The sequence below is a fragment of the Tachyglossus aculeatus genome, chromosome 7, assembly GCF_015852505.1.
Source record: "Tachyglossus aculeatus isolate mTacAcu1 chromosome 7, mTacAcu1.pri, whole genome shotgun sequence".
Taxonomy (NCBI): Eukaryota; Metazoa; Chordata; class Mammalia; order Monotremata; family Tachyglossidae; genus Tachyglossus; species Tachyglossus aculeatus.
Window position 1 is genome coordinate 32,367,177 of NC_052072.1, and position 19,432 is coordinate 32,386,608.

Below are 19,432 nucleotides of genomic sequence, written 5' to 3' on the forward strand. Positions count from 1 at the left end.
CTTATAACTTCGGAGTTTAACAACTTTCTTAGTGTTCATGCCCTATATCATGTCTCTGGGATCAACGTTTTGTATTCTCGGATCAGTGAACTGCTGTTTCCTCTCAGCCTAAGGCTCTTTCTGTATTTTTCCATAAGCCTCTTTGTCCAGTTCTGTGCCAAGAGGCGATTCTGGTGCCACTTGGACTGAACATATTAATTTTATTAGAGCCTGGACAATTAATTTTATTGGACCCTATCTCAAGCTTGAGTGCTTTCCCCTTCTCTCTTGGCAACATACTACAGACTTCAAAATGCTTTGGTATCTAAACTGAGCATACATTAACATACTCCAGCCCAGATGTGAAAGCCAAAATAGACCCAACTCTGGGTATAGTCTTTGTAGATATAAATGTATATATATAGCTACATAAACACACACACACACACACACACACACACGTATAAATATAAAATATATTTGTGTATATTAAAATCTCCCCTGCTCCTCGCCAGTCTCTTCCTCCTCCTGACCCCTCTTGGACCTTCCCATCAGTATCTCCTGCCGCCTCTTAAAATTGATTCCCTCCATTTTTACGCCCCCAACTCCATCCCTTTGCTCCTTATTAAAACACTTGTCCCCTCCCTTGCTCCCTCCCTAACTGTTGTGTTCAAACAATCACTCTTCAGTGGCTCCTCCTCCCCTGCTTTCAAGCATACCCATCTGTCGCCTATTTTAGACTGTGAGCCCACTGTTGGGTAGGGACTGTCTCTATATGTTGCCAACTTGAACTTCCCAAGCGCTTAGTACAGTGCTCTGCACACAGTAAGCGCTCAATAAATACGATTGATGATGATGATCCTAAAAAAACCTCTACTTTGACCCCGTGGCACCATCCAGTTATCACCCTATCTCCACCTTTTAATTCCTTAACTAGCCTAGGGTTCATGCCATAGCAGGCTCCTCCAAAATATAATGTTTAAAAAGAGCAATTAAACTGAACTCAGCAATTAAAATAAAAAAAAATAACTTTTCAAACACTTATCACTTGGATTTTTCTTTAGTTGAGCCATTTAGAGAAACAAGTTGAAACTAAAAACAAATCTATTGATGAACTACAGCATGAGGTATGAATTTTTTTTAAAAGGTATGCTATTTTGCCTGAGGTTATTAAACTAATAATGTTTTCAGTTGTTCTTATAATCTTTTAATTACATTTTCATGTAAGGCCAGTGACATTCAGCACCTAAGGTGTAGCATCATCCTAGCCTTAAAAAAATTGAATTAAGATTAATGTTCTGGTTTTCGGTGATTTAACAGAATAATGCCTTGAAAAAAGAAATGCTCAGCAGATCACGAACAGTTCAATATTTATGAATGGAATATATTTATTTCTTTAGATTTGGGGGAAATGAAATGTGAAATATGTAGAATGCATCGTTAGGTACTGTTGATGTTATTTTCTATAATGTGAAAAACCATTGATTTCATTGTACTGAAACTTCTATATTGGACATAACCTTTCCATCTATACCATACCATAGCTGTCATTTTCAAAGAATATTATTTCTTAGGATAAATTAGTGTCACAAAGGTATTGATTTAATTTTACCTTTACTGTATTAACACTTTCTTACGTGTCTGAAATTACATTTTTAATCAAGTGAATTAGGGACACTATATTAGATTGATGTATCTCTGTGTATATCAATGTAGTCAAATGCAGCACATTTGGTATTGTTTAGTAATGCCACATGGCCATTACAGTCCCAGAACATGGCCCACAGCAGTCCCTCGGGACTCTTTATTGGCATGTTTATACTTTTGGAATGTTTCTGCTATTTAAATAGCTTTTTATTGGAGAAGAAAATGTAGGTAAGACATTTTTGAATTTTTTTGTTTAGTGGCTCATGACTAGCAAGACTAAACACATTTATTGTGGTTCATTTCCCAAAAAGGGGGAGATTTCGACTGTATGACTAGCAAGGCTAACAGATTCATTGTGTTTCATTTCCCAGATAAAGTAGAAGTTTCCACTGTGTGGTATAATGAAGCAAATCTCAGCATTGGAAATTTAGCAGTTCTTTTGGAGGGTTGGCACAAAGAGACTGGGAGGGGAGGGCATGAGAATAGAGGGAGACAGAGGGGTGTTAAACACTGCCATATTTTCCAATAATTTCTTTTACATAAGCTTCCCCAAAGTGAAAAATGTGAATCACTTGCCAAAATTATGTAACTGAAATGCTTTTGATTGGTTTAAAGCTAAGTGAATTACGTGTAGAGCTTGAGAATGTTAAGAAGCAGCATGAAGAAGAAATTAATTGCTTCCAAAAACAAATAGATGAAAAAGCAGCAAAAGAAGAAAAGCTCTTGGGAGAGGTAGGAATTTTAAGCATGCTTGAAAATTTTTGCATTTATATGTTGCACTTTTCTACCTGGTGTTCTTCAGGGTAAAGTTTTTATTGACTGTGTAATAGTTCTGGTTCCAGAAAGTTGTATGGACAAGTAGGCATAGAAAGAAAAGTGCCTATATTTCTACAGAGTATTTCCTAGAGAGATACTAAGCAGTGACTACTTTGTGTACTTTGGGTATAGACCTAATATGAACTGACAAATTGTTTCCACTGAGTGCAGCTCTCTAGAAATAAAGCCCATATAGCAAGTCCATTTTCTAATAACCCTGGGTCACATCTCTGCTTTTAAAATTCCCTCTTTCCTTCCTCCTGCTTTGGCAGGTGGGATTTTGGGGTAGGAACCTCCCACAAACACCATACTGGTTTCTCTGTCTCTCCCTTCTCCAGTCTATACTTCACTAGGGGAGTTGGGAGGGAGATCCTGTATTCTCCCAAATGCTTTGTACAGTACTCTGAATCCAGAAGTCATTCAATAAATATGGTTAATTGATTGATTAAAGGCGGGGTACCTTGGCAGTAGTACCACTCTCTACTGAAAGATATGGTAGGATGCATGAATGGAGAGGTATCTGGGTGGTTCTGTCACTTCCCCGCTTTAAGAGGGGAAGTGAGTTACCAGTGAGAGGAGTATGAACATGAAACAGAGTATATAATGATAGGGCTTTATTCAAATGTAATTTGCCTGGTAGACTGTAAGCTTTCTGTATCAGGCGATCATATTTATTGAGCACTGACTGTGTGTAGAGCACTTAGTTTAGTGCTAATAACTTAGGAGAGGGCAATATAACCGAGTTGGTAGACACAATCCCTGCCTACAAGCAACTTGCAGTCTACATTGGTGATTACCAACTCTGCTGTATTGTACTTTTTCAATTCACTAATATACTACATTAATATACTATAAAATACTAATATACTAAGAGCACTTAGTACAGTGCTCTTAATCTCTCAAATTGATTGATGCTTACAAATACTAAAAATTACTTTATGATTCAAGTTCCAAAAAGTGAAGGCAATCGCTGATGACGGAGCAAAAGCACAGAAAGAAACTGATTTACGAAACCAGTATAAGATATCTGATGTCGTAGCACTTATGGAAAAGCATAAGGTAAGTGAATTTTTTTTTAGCATACATGGCTTCTACGCTTATAATAATGAAAAATGAGGACATCAAAGCATCTCAATACAGGCAAACATAGTGGCAGCAGAAAACTCTCGCTGCTTTCCATCCTGACAAAGCATTTCTGGTTGAATAGGAATCTTCTTGGATTTTTTGACATAATCATTCCCCCCCAGTTATTGAGGCAACTTTTTTTTTTATTGTAGAAAGAATCATCTGTAAAGTGACTTGCAAGAAAAATCTCACTCTCCCTCCTTAATGAAGAAGGCTGTAAAAATAGTTCCATCCCAGGTGGTAGAGGGTAGAAGCAGTGAGAAGCATCGTGGCCTAGTGGATAGGGCATGGGCCCAGGAGTCACAAGGTCATGGGCTCTAATTCAAACTCTGCCACTTGTCTGCTGTGTGACTTTGGACAAGTCACTTCACTTCTCTGTGCCTCAATGACTTCATCTGTAAAATGGGGATTAAGTCTGAGCCCAGTGTGGGACAGGGACTGTGTCCAACCCAATTTGCTTGTAGTCCCACCCAGCACTTAGTTCTGTGCCTGGCATATAGTAAGCGCTGAATATTATTATTATTCTTATTATTCAGCATGACCTAGTGGAAAGAACATGCGCTTGGGAGTTAGAGGACCTGGGTTCTAATCCTGCCTTTGCCACTTGCCTGCTTTATTACCTTAGGCAAGTCACTTCTCTGTGCCTCAGTTGCCTCACCTGTAAAATGGGGATTCAATATCTGTCCTCCCTCCTTCTTTGACAGTGAACCCCATGAAGGACAGGGACTGGGTCCAATGTGCTTATATTGTATCTAATCCAGTACATGGGGTTTAAGACTGTGAGCCCCACGTGGCACAACCTGATCTTCTTGTATCCCTCCCCCCACCCCGCAGCACTTAGAAAAGTGCTTTGCACATAGTAAGCACTTAACAAATGCCATCATTATTATTAACAGTACTGGACACATAAGTGCTTAACAAATACTATAATTATTCGATGACAGCAGGAAATGTGTGTACCAACTCTGTTATATTGTACTCTCCCAATCACTTAGTACAGTGTTCTGTGCACAGTAAGTGCTTAATCAATTTGATTGATGGATTATATATATAAAAATCTTAATTTTAAAAGTTGGAAATGTCAATCATTTTGAGCCAGGGTCCACAATGGGGTTTGGCAGAGTTTTTAATCAAGTCCTTTGAAACACCTCTATTTGTTTATCATATGTCAGAGATTTATCTATTCTGGTAATTTTGTGCAGTAAAGACCGAAATGTTTAGTACCTAGATATTGTCCCTTATAAAGTCTACCTGGAAAATGATCTCATTTAAACCTTGTTCCATTAGAGAGCTTAATCTAGAGCTCAAGGCAGATAAAAATTTCATAACCAGGTTTCACTCATCATGGTATATCTGGTTGGCCTGAATCCTGTCCAATTTTTTGAAAATTAACCCAAGGTGGACCTGACTATTTTAGTGTGGATGGATGCAGCCCATTTACAGATCATCTGAGTGGGTAAAGGCTCCTTTAACTGTCTGCACTTTACCCCCAAACCGATGTCCCCTCAAAAATCAGAGTTATGACACATTTCAACTCGAGATGTAAGTTGCACGAGGCTTTGTATCTCAGAGTGCACTGCAATATATGCCACATTTCAAAGGTTCTAGTTAAATTCCCTGGTTACCTTAAAGGAGTCACCCATGTCTGGCCAAAAGGTCAATCTGAATTTTGGTGGGGGCTGATTTGGAATTGGGACTTCAGTCTGGGAGTGGCCATTACTCATCTGTTTTTTTTTTTTCTTTCCCCCTCCATTTTGCCTCCAAGCCCATCAGGCTTATGACATGTAGGCTGATCAAAGTCCATGAAGGGCTCTAGTTTTGTTATCCCTATCCAAGTTCTTAAAAGTTTCTTTTGTGTGAAATTGTCCATTCAGCTCATAAACTGACTTTTTTTAATCCTACATAAAGGAACTATTCTGTCTAAATTGATGGAGTTTAGTAAAGGTCAAAATATTCATTTTTTTAGAGTTGGTCTTCGAAATAAAAAATGGATAAGTGAAAACTGAAACTGGAGGCAGTTTTCCTATAATGTTATCCTTATCAATAAGTATTTAGAGTAGTTCTAAGTCTTTGCTTGTTCCATACAGCGTCAATATGATAAGACTGTTGAAGAAAGGGATAAAGAATTAAAACTGTTCTTGAAAAAAGAAAAAGATCTGTCATCAGTGAAACAAACTTTGGTGAGCTATGTATAATAAGCAATACTCAAAAGAGTTCGTCATTTTTAGAAATAGTTTAACATAAAAGTTATTCTTGTTGTATGCCTTCCCTCCTTTGCAATTAAAAATGTTATTATTGGAGTACATTCAGAGGAACTGTGGTCCACACCAATTGAGAATATTTCAGAGAGATACCCATAGAGAATGGAAAGGATGACAAGAGGAATCACATGAGAAGCAGCGTGGCTCAGTTTAAAGAGCCTGGGCTTGGAAGTCAGAGGTCATGGGTTCTAATCCCAGCTCTGCCACTTGTCAGCTGTGTGACTTTGGACAAGTCACAACTTCTCTGTGCCTCAGTTCCCTCATTTGCAAAATGAGGATGAAGACTGTGAGCCCTACGTGGGACAACTTGATCACCTTGTTTCCCCCCCAGCGCTTAGAAGAGTGCTTTGCAAATAAGCGCTTAACAAATACCATCATCATCGTCATGAGAGATTCATTCATTCATTCAATCATATTTATTGAGCACTTACTGTGTGCAGAGCACTGTACTAAGTGCTTGGGAAGTACAATTTGGCAACATATAGAGACGGTCCTTACCCAACAATGGGCTCACAGTCTGGGGAGACAGAGATGTTGTCAGAGCAGTAAGGAAGTTGGGAGAACCAGGAAATTACTATTATAGAGTTCAAATCAGAAAAGACAGAGGTGAAAGTGATCTCAGATAGAAAAAGCAACCTATTGAGGGTAGAAAAAGTATTTAGGCTTTATTATAAAGGGGTCAGTGGAGACCAGCAGAGTGAGTTACGACCTGCAAATCATGAAGTGCAAGACCAACCCACTGCATGCTGAAAATGGGAGACACATAACAGTCTGTGTATGTCCTAAGAGCTATTTTAACCCTGCACACATTGGAAATACAGCTCAGGCTAGAGTCAGTTAAAATTGCTTAATGCATGCATGGACCAATACTTCTCTCCTCTCTTCCTGGTACAGTTGACAACTTTTCTCAGTCTCTTAGGCAATGATAACCTGTATCAAACTGTTTTTTGGCTCTTTCTGTTTGCCCTGTGGTTAGTCAATCAGTGGTAGCTATCGAGCATTTACTGTGCACATAACACTGAATTAAGGGTTTGGGAGGGTGCAATAAAATAGAGTTGGTAGGCTCAGTCCCTGCTCTCAAGGAGTTTATTGACTATGGTCTGCCAAAGAAGATTTTCCCGACTGCATCTGAAGGGGCAAACAGCTGCTGAGAGTGTTGGTGACTGACCTTGATCTGAGCAGATTAGATGATCTCCTTTCTTTTTAAATTTTTTTTCAAGTTCAGTATTATTTCCCTATAAGGCCTTAGGACATATGACCAGATAACCTTAAAAATCCTAAAAAAAAACCCAGCACTAAATTGATTACTATAGTTTGTGTCAGGTTTGGCCCAGCACTTCTTCCATAGTCTTTCCTTCTATTTTCATTCTCTTAAACACCCAGGGGATTTTGTATCAGTGACATTGAGCTGTCAGTACTGTCTTTCTCTTTCTCTCTCTGACTCTCCCTCTATCTGTCTTGACTTTTTTTTGTGGCTTTGAATTTTTGTTCATTCTTCTCTTTTCCTTTATTACTCTCTGTTCTCCTTTTTTGCTTTCCCTAAACTACTGTCAATTATTAAACTGTCTCCTGCTGCCCTGCTTCCTTTAAAGCCCACCTCCGCATCCCTGCATTGTTCAAGTGGTGAACCTCAGCCTCAGTGCTTGTACCCCTTGGCAGGAAATCACAGTTTCAGGCATCCTGTGTTCAAATGTGTAGTATAATATTGTATTTAGAAAAGCAAGTGAGCCCATTAGGTCATTTACTGGAGAACAAGAATGGTGGAAGGAATAGAAATGGTCAAAGAGGGAGGGGTAGTTAATCCTAGTCACTTCTTAAAAAGAACAAGATCCACCCCAACAACTGCACTGTAGTAAATTGATGGTGTTAATATTTAGAGGTGTATAAAATTACAATCTAAATAAATTTATCTGAAAATTTAATTTGTATCACTTGCTTTCATTTCAGTGAGACTCAGAAACATTTGCCTTTTTCCCTTTAGGAAACTCAGTTAGATAAGCTCAAAAAAGAACTTATCTCCCTGAAGACTCAGAATAAAGAAGAAAAAATGGAGAAAGTAAGGTTATATTACTTGTTAATTTCAAATCCAGGATTTGGTATTAATGTGTATATTAACATTTTTATGCACAAACTGTATATTTCATTCTTTTTCTCCCCCACATAGTCTTCTATTGAAGAATAGTATGGAGGGCAGGAGAGAAAAGGTTCCAACGTGGCCTATAGAACAATTCCTAGAAATTTCTAAATTCCCATTCCCAAAAATATGTCCTCGCCACTCTGAAATAAGTAGTTTTGCAGGTTGAAAGCTGGAGTTAAGGAGGAAAGAAAGAGTAAAGGACAGGTATCCAACCTGCCGAGTACTCTGACAGTGAATTCCAAAAATAGGAGTTTACGGTCAATCTTTGGGTCTGTTCATAGGTGTTTTTACCATCTCCTCTCCTCCCCATCTTGAGTTTTCCCCTCTCTGATCCCTTACATATATCCTAAGCAGCTTTTCCTTCATTACATCACCTCTTCTACGTGTTCTTTCTCTTGATTTTTCTCCTCTGTACACCTCCCTTGCCTCAGATCTTCACCAGTCCATTCCCTTCCAGGAGCAAGAGATAGAGGGGGACTTGGGTACTGTGTAGACACTGCTGTGTTCTACAGAGTACACACTCCATCTCCTATAATATTGACATAGTCCTGAGATGCTGGAAAATTAAGTGGATGAATGTAGGGGAGGAATGGTGTGCACCTGTGAGCCCCATGTGGGACAAGGACTGTGTACAACCTGATTACTTTTAATCTACCCCAGAGCTTGGCACACAGTACTGTAATTATTATTATTCTTACCCTTCCTCCCATACTTTCTGCCTTTTATCTCTGCTTTGATTCTCAGCTCCACCTTCCTTCCTTGTTTCATAATTCAGCTTCCAACTCCTACACTTCTCCCAGATGTGAGAGTTTAGCTCTTTTCCCCCCATCCCCTTTCCATCTCTCCCAGAATCTCCTTCCCAGTCCTTTACAATGGACTATTCCATAGTTTTCTCTCCCCATTCCTTTTCCTCATTTTTCTTTCTTTCTCCAACCCATTAGTATATATTAACCTGTGTGAATTTATCTGTGTCTGTTGTGTGTCCACCCCCGAGTCTGGCGTACATTAGTCTGTAAGTGTATGCATGTGTATATACAAACACAGGTATGGTCCTAGTATGATGATGGTATAACTAGGGATAGATGTGTAAACAAATTCTGATGGTGACCCTTGGGTGGACACCCATGACAAAATGAAGGTGAATTGGGAAATCTCTCCTGAAAGAGGTGGGTTTCCAGGAAAGCTTAAAGATATGGAGAGTCTGTGAATATGAAGGGTGAGGAAGGGCTTGAGTAAGGAGTCGGCAGTGGAAGAGTTGAGATGTGAAGCAAAATAAGAAAGTTAGGCTGGGAGGAATGAAGAAGGGGAGGTGGGGTGTTCCAGGGGAAGAGCTCTGGTAAGTTTGTTGAGAGCTGGTGGAATGCCTTGAACCTAATGGACAGAAGAGATGTGGAGAGAAATGGTTACCCACTGTACTAAGCGTTTGGGAGAGTACAATACAACAGTATAACAGATACATTTCTGTGTTCTTGCAAAACCCTACAAGGAAAATTCACATTTCATTACTTATCTGTGCAGCCAACCTATTTATTTCAACAGTACAGAACACCGTTTATAATAGTAATAGTTATGGTACTTGTTAAGCACTTACTATGTGCCGAGCACTGTTCTAGACACTGGGGTAGATACAAAGTTAGGCTGGACCCAGTTCCACAGGGAGCTCACGCTCTTAAACCCCATTTTATGGGTCAGGTAACTGAGGCCCAGAGAAGTGAAGTGACTTGTCCAAGGTCACACTGCAGACATGTGGTGGAGCTGGGATTAGAACCCATGACCTTCTGACTCCCAAGCCTGTGCTCTATCCATTAAGCCATACTACTTCTCCTGTGTTATCCAAACATACTCCTATTATTGAATAAATGTTTATCATGCTGATCCAAATACTTATTAAATTTAATCCCCACTTTACAGATGAGGAAGCTGAGATATAGAGAAGTTAACTGACTTACCCAAGGTCACACAGCAGACAACTAGTAGTCAGGATCAGAACCCAGGTCTTCTGACACCCAGGGCCATGTTCTTTCCACTAGACCATATAAACAAGGCTGTCCTTTACTGGCTATTGTGTTAAAATGTCAGTTTTGTTTGATTGTACTTTTCAGGTAAAGGAAGAGGAAGTAGCATACTCTGATAATACCATTTAAAAAATACATCACAAGCATATTTTGGCTGGATATAATATATTTTCTGGGAATGGGTATAAATCTTGCTTTTATCCCAGTTAATAGAGGGATCAATTATCTGTTTTATACTCAAAACACTGAATGAGTTTTGCAGATTAATACCTATCAATTTCAAAGTTTACAAGAATACTTTTAAAAAACCCACATTAGCATCTATGATTTTTTTGTCCCCTTAATACCTCCATTCTATGCCTGTCTTTCAGTCACTGCTTTCAATGCAATCCTAGTTTTCTGTTGTTTCCTCGATCTTTTTCTCTCAAACCTGGAGGCATTTTTCCTCATCTTCTGTCTCTTTCCTACCTCTCTTCTTTCTAATCATCCTCTTTTTATTTGGACCCACTATAAAATTGCTTTTCACCAAAAAGTATTTGCAGAGAATTAAGAGTCACAGAGCTGGTGACACCAAGGGAAAAATCCAAAGTACACCCCATTGTTTCTTGAATAAAACAAAAAACATAACTCTTGGATGCCTCTTACCTAGTTCCTCTTTCTCCTGCAACATCCAAGCTTGTACTCTTCACTCTTCCCAAACTACTAACTCTCCCTTCTTTCTGACTCTCCTGCCTCTGACTCATTGCTCACACCTGTATTAATGCGATCACTCATCTTATCCCACCTGGTTTACTTCATCAGCCCCCTTGCTGATCTCCCAACCTCCTGTTTCTCCCTGTTGCACTCTCCTGCTTCACCCTGCTGCCCAGATCAGTTTTCTACAAAAACGCTCAGGACACATTTCCCCACTCTTCAAGAAACTCAAGTGGTTGCCCATCCACTTCCGCATCAAAGAAAAAGTCCTCACCATTGGCTTTAAGCACTTAATCAGCTTGTCCCTTCTTACCTCACCTCACCACTCTCCTACTACAACTTATCCTGCACACTTCACTCTAATGCTAGCCTTGTCACTGTGCCTCCTGCTCATCTCTCTCTCCGTCGACCCCTCGCCCACATCCTGCCTCTGGCCTGGAATGCCCTCCCTCCTTAAATCCAACAGACAATCACTCTCCCTTCCTGCAAAGTCTTACTGGGGGCACATCTCCTCCAAGAGCAAATTGTACTTTCCAAGCACTTAGTACAGTGCTGTGCACACAGTAAGTGCTCAGGTCCTCAATAAAGGTACTGATATAGTTTAAATCAGTGGTATTTATTAAGCATGTACTGTGTGCAGAACATTATATTAAGCACTTGGGAAAATATGGCAGAATTGGGAGATGCACTCTCTGTCCACAGGGAGCTTACAGTGTACGAAAGCCAAAGTAATAATAATAATAATAATAATAGTATTTGTTAAGCACTTACTGTGTGCCAAGCACTGTTCTAAGCCCTGGAAATTGCCTCCAAGCAGATGCTTAGACTCACTTCTTGGAAACATTTGCATAGTGAGGAAATCTGTGACAATTATTATATTCCAGTGGGATGACTGGAAAGCATGAATATCCCAGACTTTCAATTTCCATTTATTACTTATTTATGCTGTTTTTATTAAGGATCCGCTTACTTCAAGCTCACTTTAATACCATTCCTTATGTCCTCTGGGAGTAGTGTAAGTTTGCTGAACTATCCCACTCCTACAATGGGATATTTGGCCACCAAGCATCAGACTTGTAGGAAGTGAGTGAAATAGTGGAGAAAATAAGGTCCAGCTTTTGAAGATGATTTGAAATTGTTCATAGTTATGTAAAGAGGCAAAATATTACGTAAAAATATTTGCTAATAAGAAAACTTAATTCACGTTCAAAATTTTTCTATAGGAAAAGATGACAAGTGAACTACAAGAAAATGAAGTTTTGTCCAATGAACAAAAGAATAAGGTAGAGCTTACTTAATTTTCATAATGGCATCTTTGTAATTAATTATCCTTTTATTCCTTTGAGCGACATACACTATTCAGAAGTTCAAAAGCCAAAGCCATCAACTAGCTTCCAATAGCCACACATGAGGCCTTTTGTCCCTTATTTACAGTTTTGTTGTTCTCCACCACATATTTTGTCTTAGTCTTTTTTCCCTCTTACTTTAGAGTTACTCTAACACCCCCTGCAACACAAACCATCGCCCCCCCACCATACACTGCCTGTCTCAGTGAATTCATCCCAATCACAGTCTCCCACCACAAAGTTGGTTTAACGCAGACATATAGGGCATGTTCTCAGCTGTTCTCTGCATATTCATATAATTCTTTTCATATATACACTCCTGGGGAGTAACAACAACAATAATAATAATAATTGTGGTATTTGTTAAAGCACTTACTATATGTCAGGCCCTGTTATAAGGGCTGAGGTAGATACAAGGAAATCAGGTTAGACACAGTCCATATGGGACTCACAGTCTTAATCCCAATTTAACAAGATGGGGTAACTGAGGCACAGAGAACTTAAGTAACTTGCCCAAGGTTCTAAAGCAGACAAGTGGGAGCACAAGGTCCTGACTCCCAGGATCAGGCTCGGTCACTAGACTACGCCGCTTCTCCTAGGCCATATTGCTTCGCCTCTCACATACATGCCCTTAGCATATCAAACCTCAATACAAACTCTCAGGACTGGTTTCAGACATTTGGCTACCCTGAGGAAGAAAACAAATCGCTGTGCCCTCCCTAGAGTGGCAGCTCCAGATGCAAGGAATTGCTGCTTTTATTACCTCAGCGTTTAGCCTAATATAATGGCATCCGCCCGAGTCCGCCCAAACTTAGGCAATTTTTCATCTTCCTCCCGGAGCCATTGCTTTCCATTCCGAGGTCCATGCTACCACAGACACTGCTTCTGAGCTGTGCTAATTGCCAGCAGGAACGGGGTTGGGTGGGGGAGAAGAAGGAAACTGAATGCTTTCAAATTTTCAACTGTCACCACTCTGCTGCCTCTCTTGCTTACCACTTGAAGCTGGCCATGCATATTTTCTGATTTTTCTCATCAAGTCTAGAGTCCTTTCTGATTTAGTTTATGAGTAATGAGTAGAGCAGTTAAAGTGATTTGTCCAAAGATACTTAATAAGTGACATTTAAGGATGAGGTTAATGTTAATTCCACTGGACTCTTCTGCCTCTCCTTATTTAAGAAAACAAATGATTTCTTAGATTTTTCTCAGTGGGGTCTGGAGCATAGTACTTTTTATGTGTTCTAGAAAATACAGATATCTTCCTTGGAGGCTACTGAAACCAATTGCCTGACGTGTGATAATAAGATAGCTGCTTCCCCACCAAATTCCCCAAAGTTCAAATCAGCTAACTATGGAAAGTTAGAAAAGGAAGCTGTACCTTCTCGGACATCTAATAACAATGCTCGGTCTTCATCATCAATGAAGGTTAGTTCCTTAAGATTCTACTCGGAAAATGACATCCGCTCGGTAATGGGAGTGAACCGGGGCTGCACTGACCAATCAGTCAATCGAACGCATTAATTGAGCACCTCCTGGGTACAGAAACCTGCAGTAAGCACTTGGGAGAGGACAGTAGAAGTAAAATACAGGATCCTTGCAGTCAAGGACCTTACCACCTAACTGGGGAGACAGACACAAAATTACTTGTTAGGAGGAAAAAGAGACATATAATAGAAAGAGAATGGAAAGATGAATATGTGATAAGTAGTTGCTTAAACAGTACATTACATAAATTGATATGTACATAAATGCCATGGTAAACTGGGAGAACATAAGTGCTGAAAATATAAATAATTAGCCAATACCTCCTGGAGGAGTTGGCACACTTGCATATTAAAGGAGTTCTGGACAGTGGGGAGGGTTTGAGCAAGGGTTTAGAGTTGGAAAGGTGAGACCGAGGGATAGTAATGATGAAAGCTTACTTGGGAGGGCAGAGTGTAGACTGAGGACAAGTGGGTGAAAAGGGCCAATTGGAAGAACACATTTGGAAGAGTGCCAAAAAGGCAATGACCAGGATTTTTAGCTTTATTTGGAGGGAAATGGGAAGCCTTTGGAGGTTTCTGAGAAAGACACTGGGAAGGCTTTGGTTGAGACTGTATTCTAGCAACCTGGATGGCCCCTATTGGTCCCCTTTACCACCACTCTCATTGGACTCCGAGTAATAAGAAGTCTGAAACTCTGCTCCTGTAGCCATAGTATCCTACTACTTTCTCCATATTTACCATTGTCCTTGGCTATTACGTTAATCTTGTATTTTATTGTTTCATCTTTCCTTAGGCATCTGTTGCCAAACCCCTACTCTCTACCCCCTGATTGAAGTTGTGAGCCCCTTGAGGCTCAGGACCTGTGTATAATTCCCACCCATGGGTTTTTTTTGTAGAAATTTTGCCTGTCTCCTCCCCCTACCCCACCCCCATCATGCTGTTAGCTCCTTGAGTACAGGGAATATGACAAATTGCTTCTGTTGAATTCTCCCAGGCCCCTAGCCCAGAGATTGGAAAACAGTAGGTGCTTGGCAAATGACATCTAGTGATTGAGTGACAGTATTAGGAGGGGTAGGTAGGTCTTGGGCTGGTAGTAGGAGCAGCAATTGAAGCCCCCTTCCCCCCCCCCCCCCCCCCTGCTATCCACCTTATAGGGGGTTAGTGCAATGGTAATCATCATCATCATCATCATCAATCGTATTTATTGAGCGCTTACTGTGTGCAGAACACTGTACTAAGCGCTTGGGAAGTACAAGTTGGCAACATATAGAGGGTGGACAGGGTAGAGGATTATGTCCTGACCAGCAGAACCCTCTGCTGAGGTTGCCCAGGGAAATGATGACCTTCCATATATACATGCACATGTATACACACACACACACACACACACACACACACACATACATATACACACATGTTTATATGTGGTGTGGACCATGTGTATGTTTGTGGTGTGGTAATGAGGCATAGGCACATTAAACATTATAAAATACATTTCTGTAATTGAGAATAAATAATTGAGAATAAATAAAATCAGATTCAAACGGACTGACCTGCTAACTCTGAATAATGAAGACTTTTATGTTCTCTTTTGATGACTTACCACCTCTCTATTCTTAAAAGGATCTGTAAGCAAAGCTATAGATAGTTGTCTTATTTTTTTTTTTTTGAGCACTCTGGAACTTTTAAAAGTGACTAATTTCACACTTTTACTTCATACAAATGCAACAATAAAAATAATTTGTCAGGACCCCCAAATTGTTTCAGTTCTATTGTATATATGTTACAGAGTTGTTGGAATTCAACCTTATTCTTTCATTTTTCATGGGTAGACCTACGGAGTGAAGACTCCATTGAAAGAAAATAAAATACAGAAAAAATGCAAGAATCCAAGTATCCAAGACAGAACAAATAAAAAGAGAAAGAGACAGTTCGATTTTGACGTTCATTCAGATAGTTCAGGATATAATGACCGTCTGGTAAGCTCTCTGATGATTGTATTTTTGTTGTCTAAATTATTGGTTTCCGTGTATAGATCTAGATGTAGCAATTTCCTTACTGTTCAGAAAGGAAAACATATATATGTGAATACTTGCTCTTACAAAGCTTACTCTTGTTATTTCAGAATTGATAATCTAATCTGTGGATTGTCAGTATAGCTTACTTTCTTCTCCTTTTCCTCAGTCCTCACTCCTTACTTGCTTGTAAAGTGGCCAGATGGCTACTCTTAAATATTTCCACCAGTGTGTGGATCAGGGAAGGAAGGAAGGAAGGTACAACTTCATTTTTTCTCTTATTACAGGTGGCAATAAAAAATGTTGGGATAAGAGGTTGAAATCAGTGGCTAAAAGTTTAGTTCTGGGGTTATGGGTAGGTGTCACTTTTCATGCTCTCAATACCCTTATTAATGGTACACAAAAAGAGATGACTTTAATAAAGTTATCAAAAAAGGCCTTGGGTCTAGTTCAGGATTTTAGGTCCCTTGCCTGGCACTTAAGTACAGAGCATGGAGGCTGCCTTCATCAGCAACCTCCTCTCCCTATTGTCTACCATGCTTGAAATGGATGCATCCCAGCAGCCTCATAAAATGACTGGTGGTACCTGTGGCAGAGGTTTGCACCTGTGACTCTTCTGCAACTTTAACACACCCATAGTGAGGGAGTGATGACAAAATGCCCCTGCAGAGGCAAAAATCAACTCAGTTCTACAGTCAGTCACCCAATGGTAGGCCAAATCAAGGGGCACTCCTGCTGCACCTCCTCTAGAGCCCAGAGTTGAGCCGGGAGAGGAAAGGAGCTACAGAGCACTTCTTTGTGGGGGTACCATGCTGACTGATCTCCCCAGTTGGACTTCATTGAGTTAATTCTTAGCTGACAGACATTGTAGGGTTTGCCTGCTCTTCAAAGCCCCTTGGGAAATGAGGTATTTTTCCTTCTCCAGCCCACCCCACACCCTCCGCTCCTTCACCGCTAATCTCCTCACCGTGCCTCGTTCTTGCCTGTCCTGCCATCGACCCCCGGCCCACGTCATCCCCCTGGCCTGGAATGCCCTCCCTCTGCCCATCCGCCAAGCCAGCTCTCTTCCTCCCTTCAAGGCCCTACTGAGAGCTCACCTCCTCCAGGAGGTCTTCCCAGACTGAGCCCCCTCCTTCCTCTCCCCCTCGCCCCCCTCTCCATCCCCCTGTCTTACTTCCTTCCCTTCCCCACAGCACTTGTATATATGTATATATGTTTGTACATATTTATTACTCTATTTATTTATTTATTTTACTTGTACATATCTATTGTATTTATTTTATTTTGTTAATATGTTTGGTTTTGTTCTCTGTCTCCCCCTTCTAGACTGTGAGCCCACTGTTAGGTAGGGACTGTCTCTATATGTTGCCAACTTGTCCTTCCCAAGTGCTTAGTACAGTGCTCTGCACACAGTAAGCACTCAATAAATATGATTGATTGATTGATTGATTAAAAGGCTGCCTATATAATTTCATCGTGGGAAAATATTCCAGAAAACGTATCTTTTTTGGTTCCTTCTTGTTTCTTCCTTCTTCATACCTGCACCTGCGGTTTATTTTATTGGATTTCTTCGTTTGTAACTGCATTCTGCTATGACTTGATTTTTTTTACCTTGTAGCCCTGTGTCGTCTTTACTCCCTTACCTCCTTTTTTATGCTGAACAGAAAGAGCAGGCAGGTTACAATCCTTCCTTATCTCCCATCCTCTCATATCCTGTTTGCAAGATTATGCTGAGTTAATTGTTCTTATTTCACAGTAAGAAAGGCTAGGCTGAGAAATACTCTTATCTAAGGAACATTTTCAAAGCATGCCTGTGTTGGAATTAATAATGTCAAACACGAAAGACAAATTAAGGATATTGTAATGAGGAAACTATCAAGGTTATATGAAGGGATAGTCTTAGGAAAAAATTCCTATCAATCAATCAGTTGTATTTATTAAGCGTTTACTGTGCCGAGCACTGTACTAAGCATTTGGAAGAGTACAGTGTAACAGAGTGAGTAGATACAGTCCTTGCTCTACAGTCTAGCAGGGGAGAAAGAGCATTCATTTATTCATATAAATCAGTAAATTACAAGTACGTACATTAAATGATATGGGGAGGAGAGTGGGGTGAATTAAAGGTACAAATCCAAGTGCAAGGGTGATGTAGAAGGTAGTGGGAGAAGAGTAAATGAGGGCTTAGTTGGGGATTTTAAGAAGGCTTTAAAGGTGGGGAGAGTGATCGTCTGTCGGATGTGAAAGGGGAGGGTGTTCCAGGCCAGAGGCAGGATGTGGGCAAAGGGTCGGCGGTGACATTGAAGTACAGAAACAAGTAAGAGAAAATCAGTCTATCAATCAGTCATTTATTGAGTGCTTACTATGTGCACAGCACTGTACTAAGTGCTTGGGAGAGTTTAGCAGACATCAGGTTTAGCAGACATCTTCCCTGCCCATAATGAGCTGACAGTCACCAGGGGGAGACAGATGACAAATACATGGAGATGAGGGCAAATGTAATTATTTTTACATTCTGAATTATTGGTTTCAAATAATCATCTTGGTTTCAGAGAATTGTGATAGATAATGATACTAGTACCCCCCCACCCCAATCCTGTTTTTTTCATTTTTTAAATTTTGTTTTGTTTTCTCAACTGAAGACTCTGGTTTCGGAGGAAGACTCATTCAAAAAACTGTACAGCGATTATCCACAAGCTTCTCGCCTAACTGACGTGGCTGCCCAAAAGGTAACTTTCAAGTTGCATTTAAGGAAGAAGTAAGAAAAAAAGACTAAAAATCCCAATAAAAACCCTACATGTGATCTTATTTTTGTCTTTAGACTTATGCTTCTTCATCCTTGAAAACACCTGGTTCTGCAATGAAATTTGGATCGATGAAAAAACTGAGGGAGGATGGCTGGGCTGCAGTTTCTAAAGTGGACAGGAAGAAAAAAAGGAAGGCAAATGAAAAGTTATTTACTTAAAATTATCTTCAGAGATTATGACCCATAACGTTTTTTGTTAGATTTGTAGAAGTATTGTTTTGGAGGTTTATTATAGATTTTATAGAATAGATAAATCCAAATGAAAATGGATTGCTGTTTGATTGTATCTTAAGGTAGGCATATATTGTTTTGAAATTTAAAAATAAGCTTCACATTTCTTTGTATTTATACCTTCTACACATTTGCTTGCAGATGAATTGAATCATTATTAGAGAGGTTTGAATTAGAGCTGACTCAAAGTTCAGCTTTTGCTCTTTCATTCTTTCATTGTATACAAAATATTAGTTTTTTCTTAAGAACAAAACTATTTCACTATTTTAGAAAAAAAGTTACTTTAAATTTGTTGTACTTTAGTTTCTAGTGTTCTACCTTAGTTATAAACTTATACTTGTCAGTCATTAAATTAGTAATTTTGAAAGTATACTTTTTGCTAAACCATGTCTTGTTTAAGACTATGTAGTGTCTGTATTAATTTTGAGACAGTGTGGTAACTCTCCCTATCTACTGGCTTTGTTCACTACTTTTGGTCTTTGAAAATAAAAATAAATACAGCCTCCAGTTTGAATAAAAATTAGACATACATAAAGGAGTACCAACTATTCATTTCGAGCGTGGGGAAGATTTGGGGATGGGGTATGTGGGGATGGGGAAGGAAGAACTGGAGGAGAAAGAAGGAAAAGAGGGAGGGAATGGAAGGAGAAGGAATAGATGCTATTCTCCCTCTGTTTTGCACAACTTGCCCCTTCTATTTTGTTTATGCCCTTGGGTCAGTATCCCCTAAGCACTCTGATACTCATCCACCCCCAACTCTGCTCCTTCTCCTATGTGTAGTTTATTTTAATGTCTGTCTCCCCTCCTAGACTGTAAGCTCCTTGAGGACAGGCATCTAGTCTACCAGCTCTGTTGTAGTGTGTTCTTCCAAGCTCTTAGTACA

At 39.8% G+C, this 19,432-nt stretch overlaps 1 protein-coding gene across 1 annotated transcript in view; it reads left to right on the forward strand.

Annotated features, from left to right (window-relative positions):
* SYCP1 (synaptonemal complex protein 1) overlaps positions 1-19,069 on the forward strand; it is a 61,808-nt gene extending 42,739 nt beyond the window's left edge. Inside the window, exons 21-30 of the mRNA XM_038748780.1 lie at positions 1,044-1,106; positions 2,242-2,358; positions 3,391-3,501; positions 5,655-5,747; positions 7,810-7,884; positions 11,897-11,956; positions 13,262-13,441; positions 15,333-15,479; positions 18,155-18,241; positions 18,334-19,069. Coding sequence (XP_038604708.1) covers positions 1,044-1,106; positions 2,242-2,358; positions 3,391-3,501; positions 5,655-5,747; positions 7,810-7,884; positions 11,897-11,956; positions 13,262-13,441; positions 15,333-15,479; positions 18,155-18,241; positions 18,334-18,477 — 1,077 coding nt within the window. The 3' untranslated portion in view covers positions 18,478-19,069. The remainder of the gene's footprint in view (positions 1-1,043; positions 1,107-2,241; positions 2,359-3,390; positions 3,502-5,654; positions 5,748-7,809; positions 7,885-11,896; positions 11,957-13,261; positions 13,442-15,332; positions 15,480-18,154; positions 18,242-18,333) is intronic.
* The last annotated feature ends 363 nt before the right edge of the window (positions 19,070-19,432 follow it).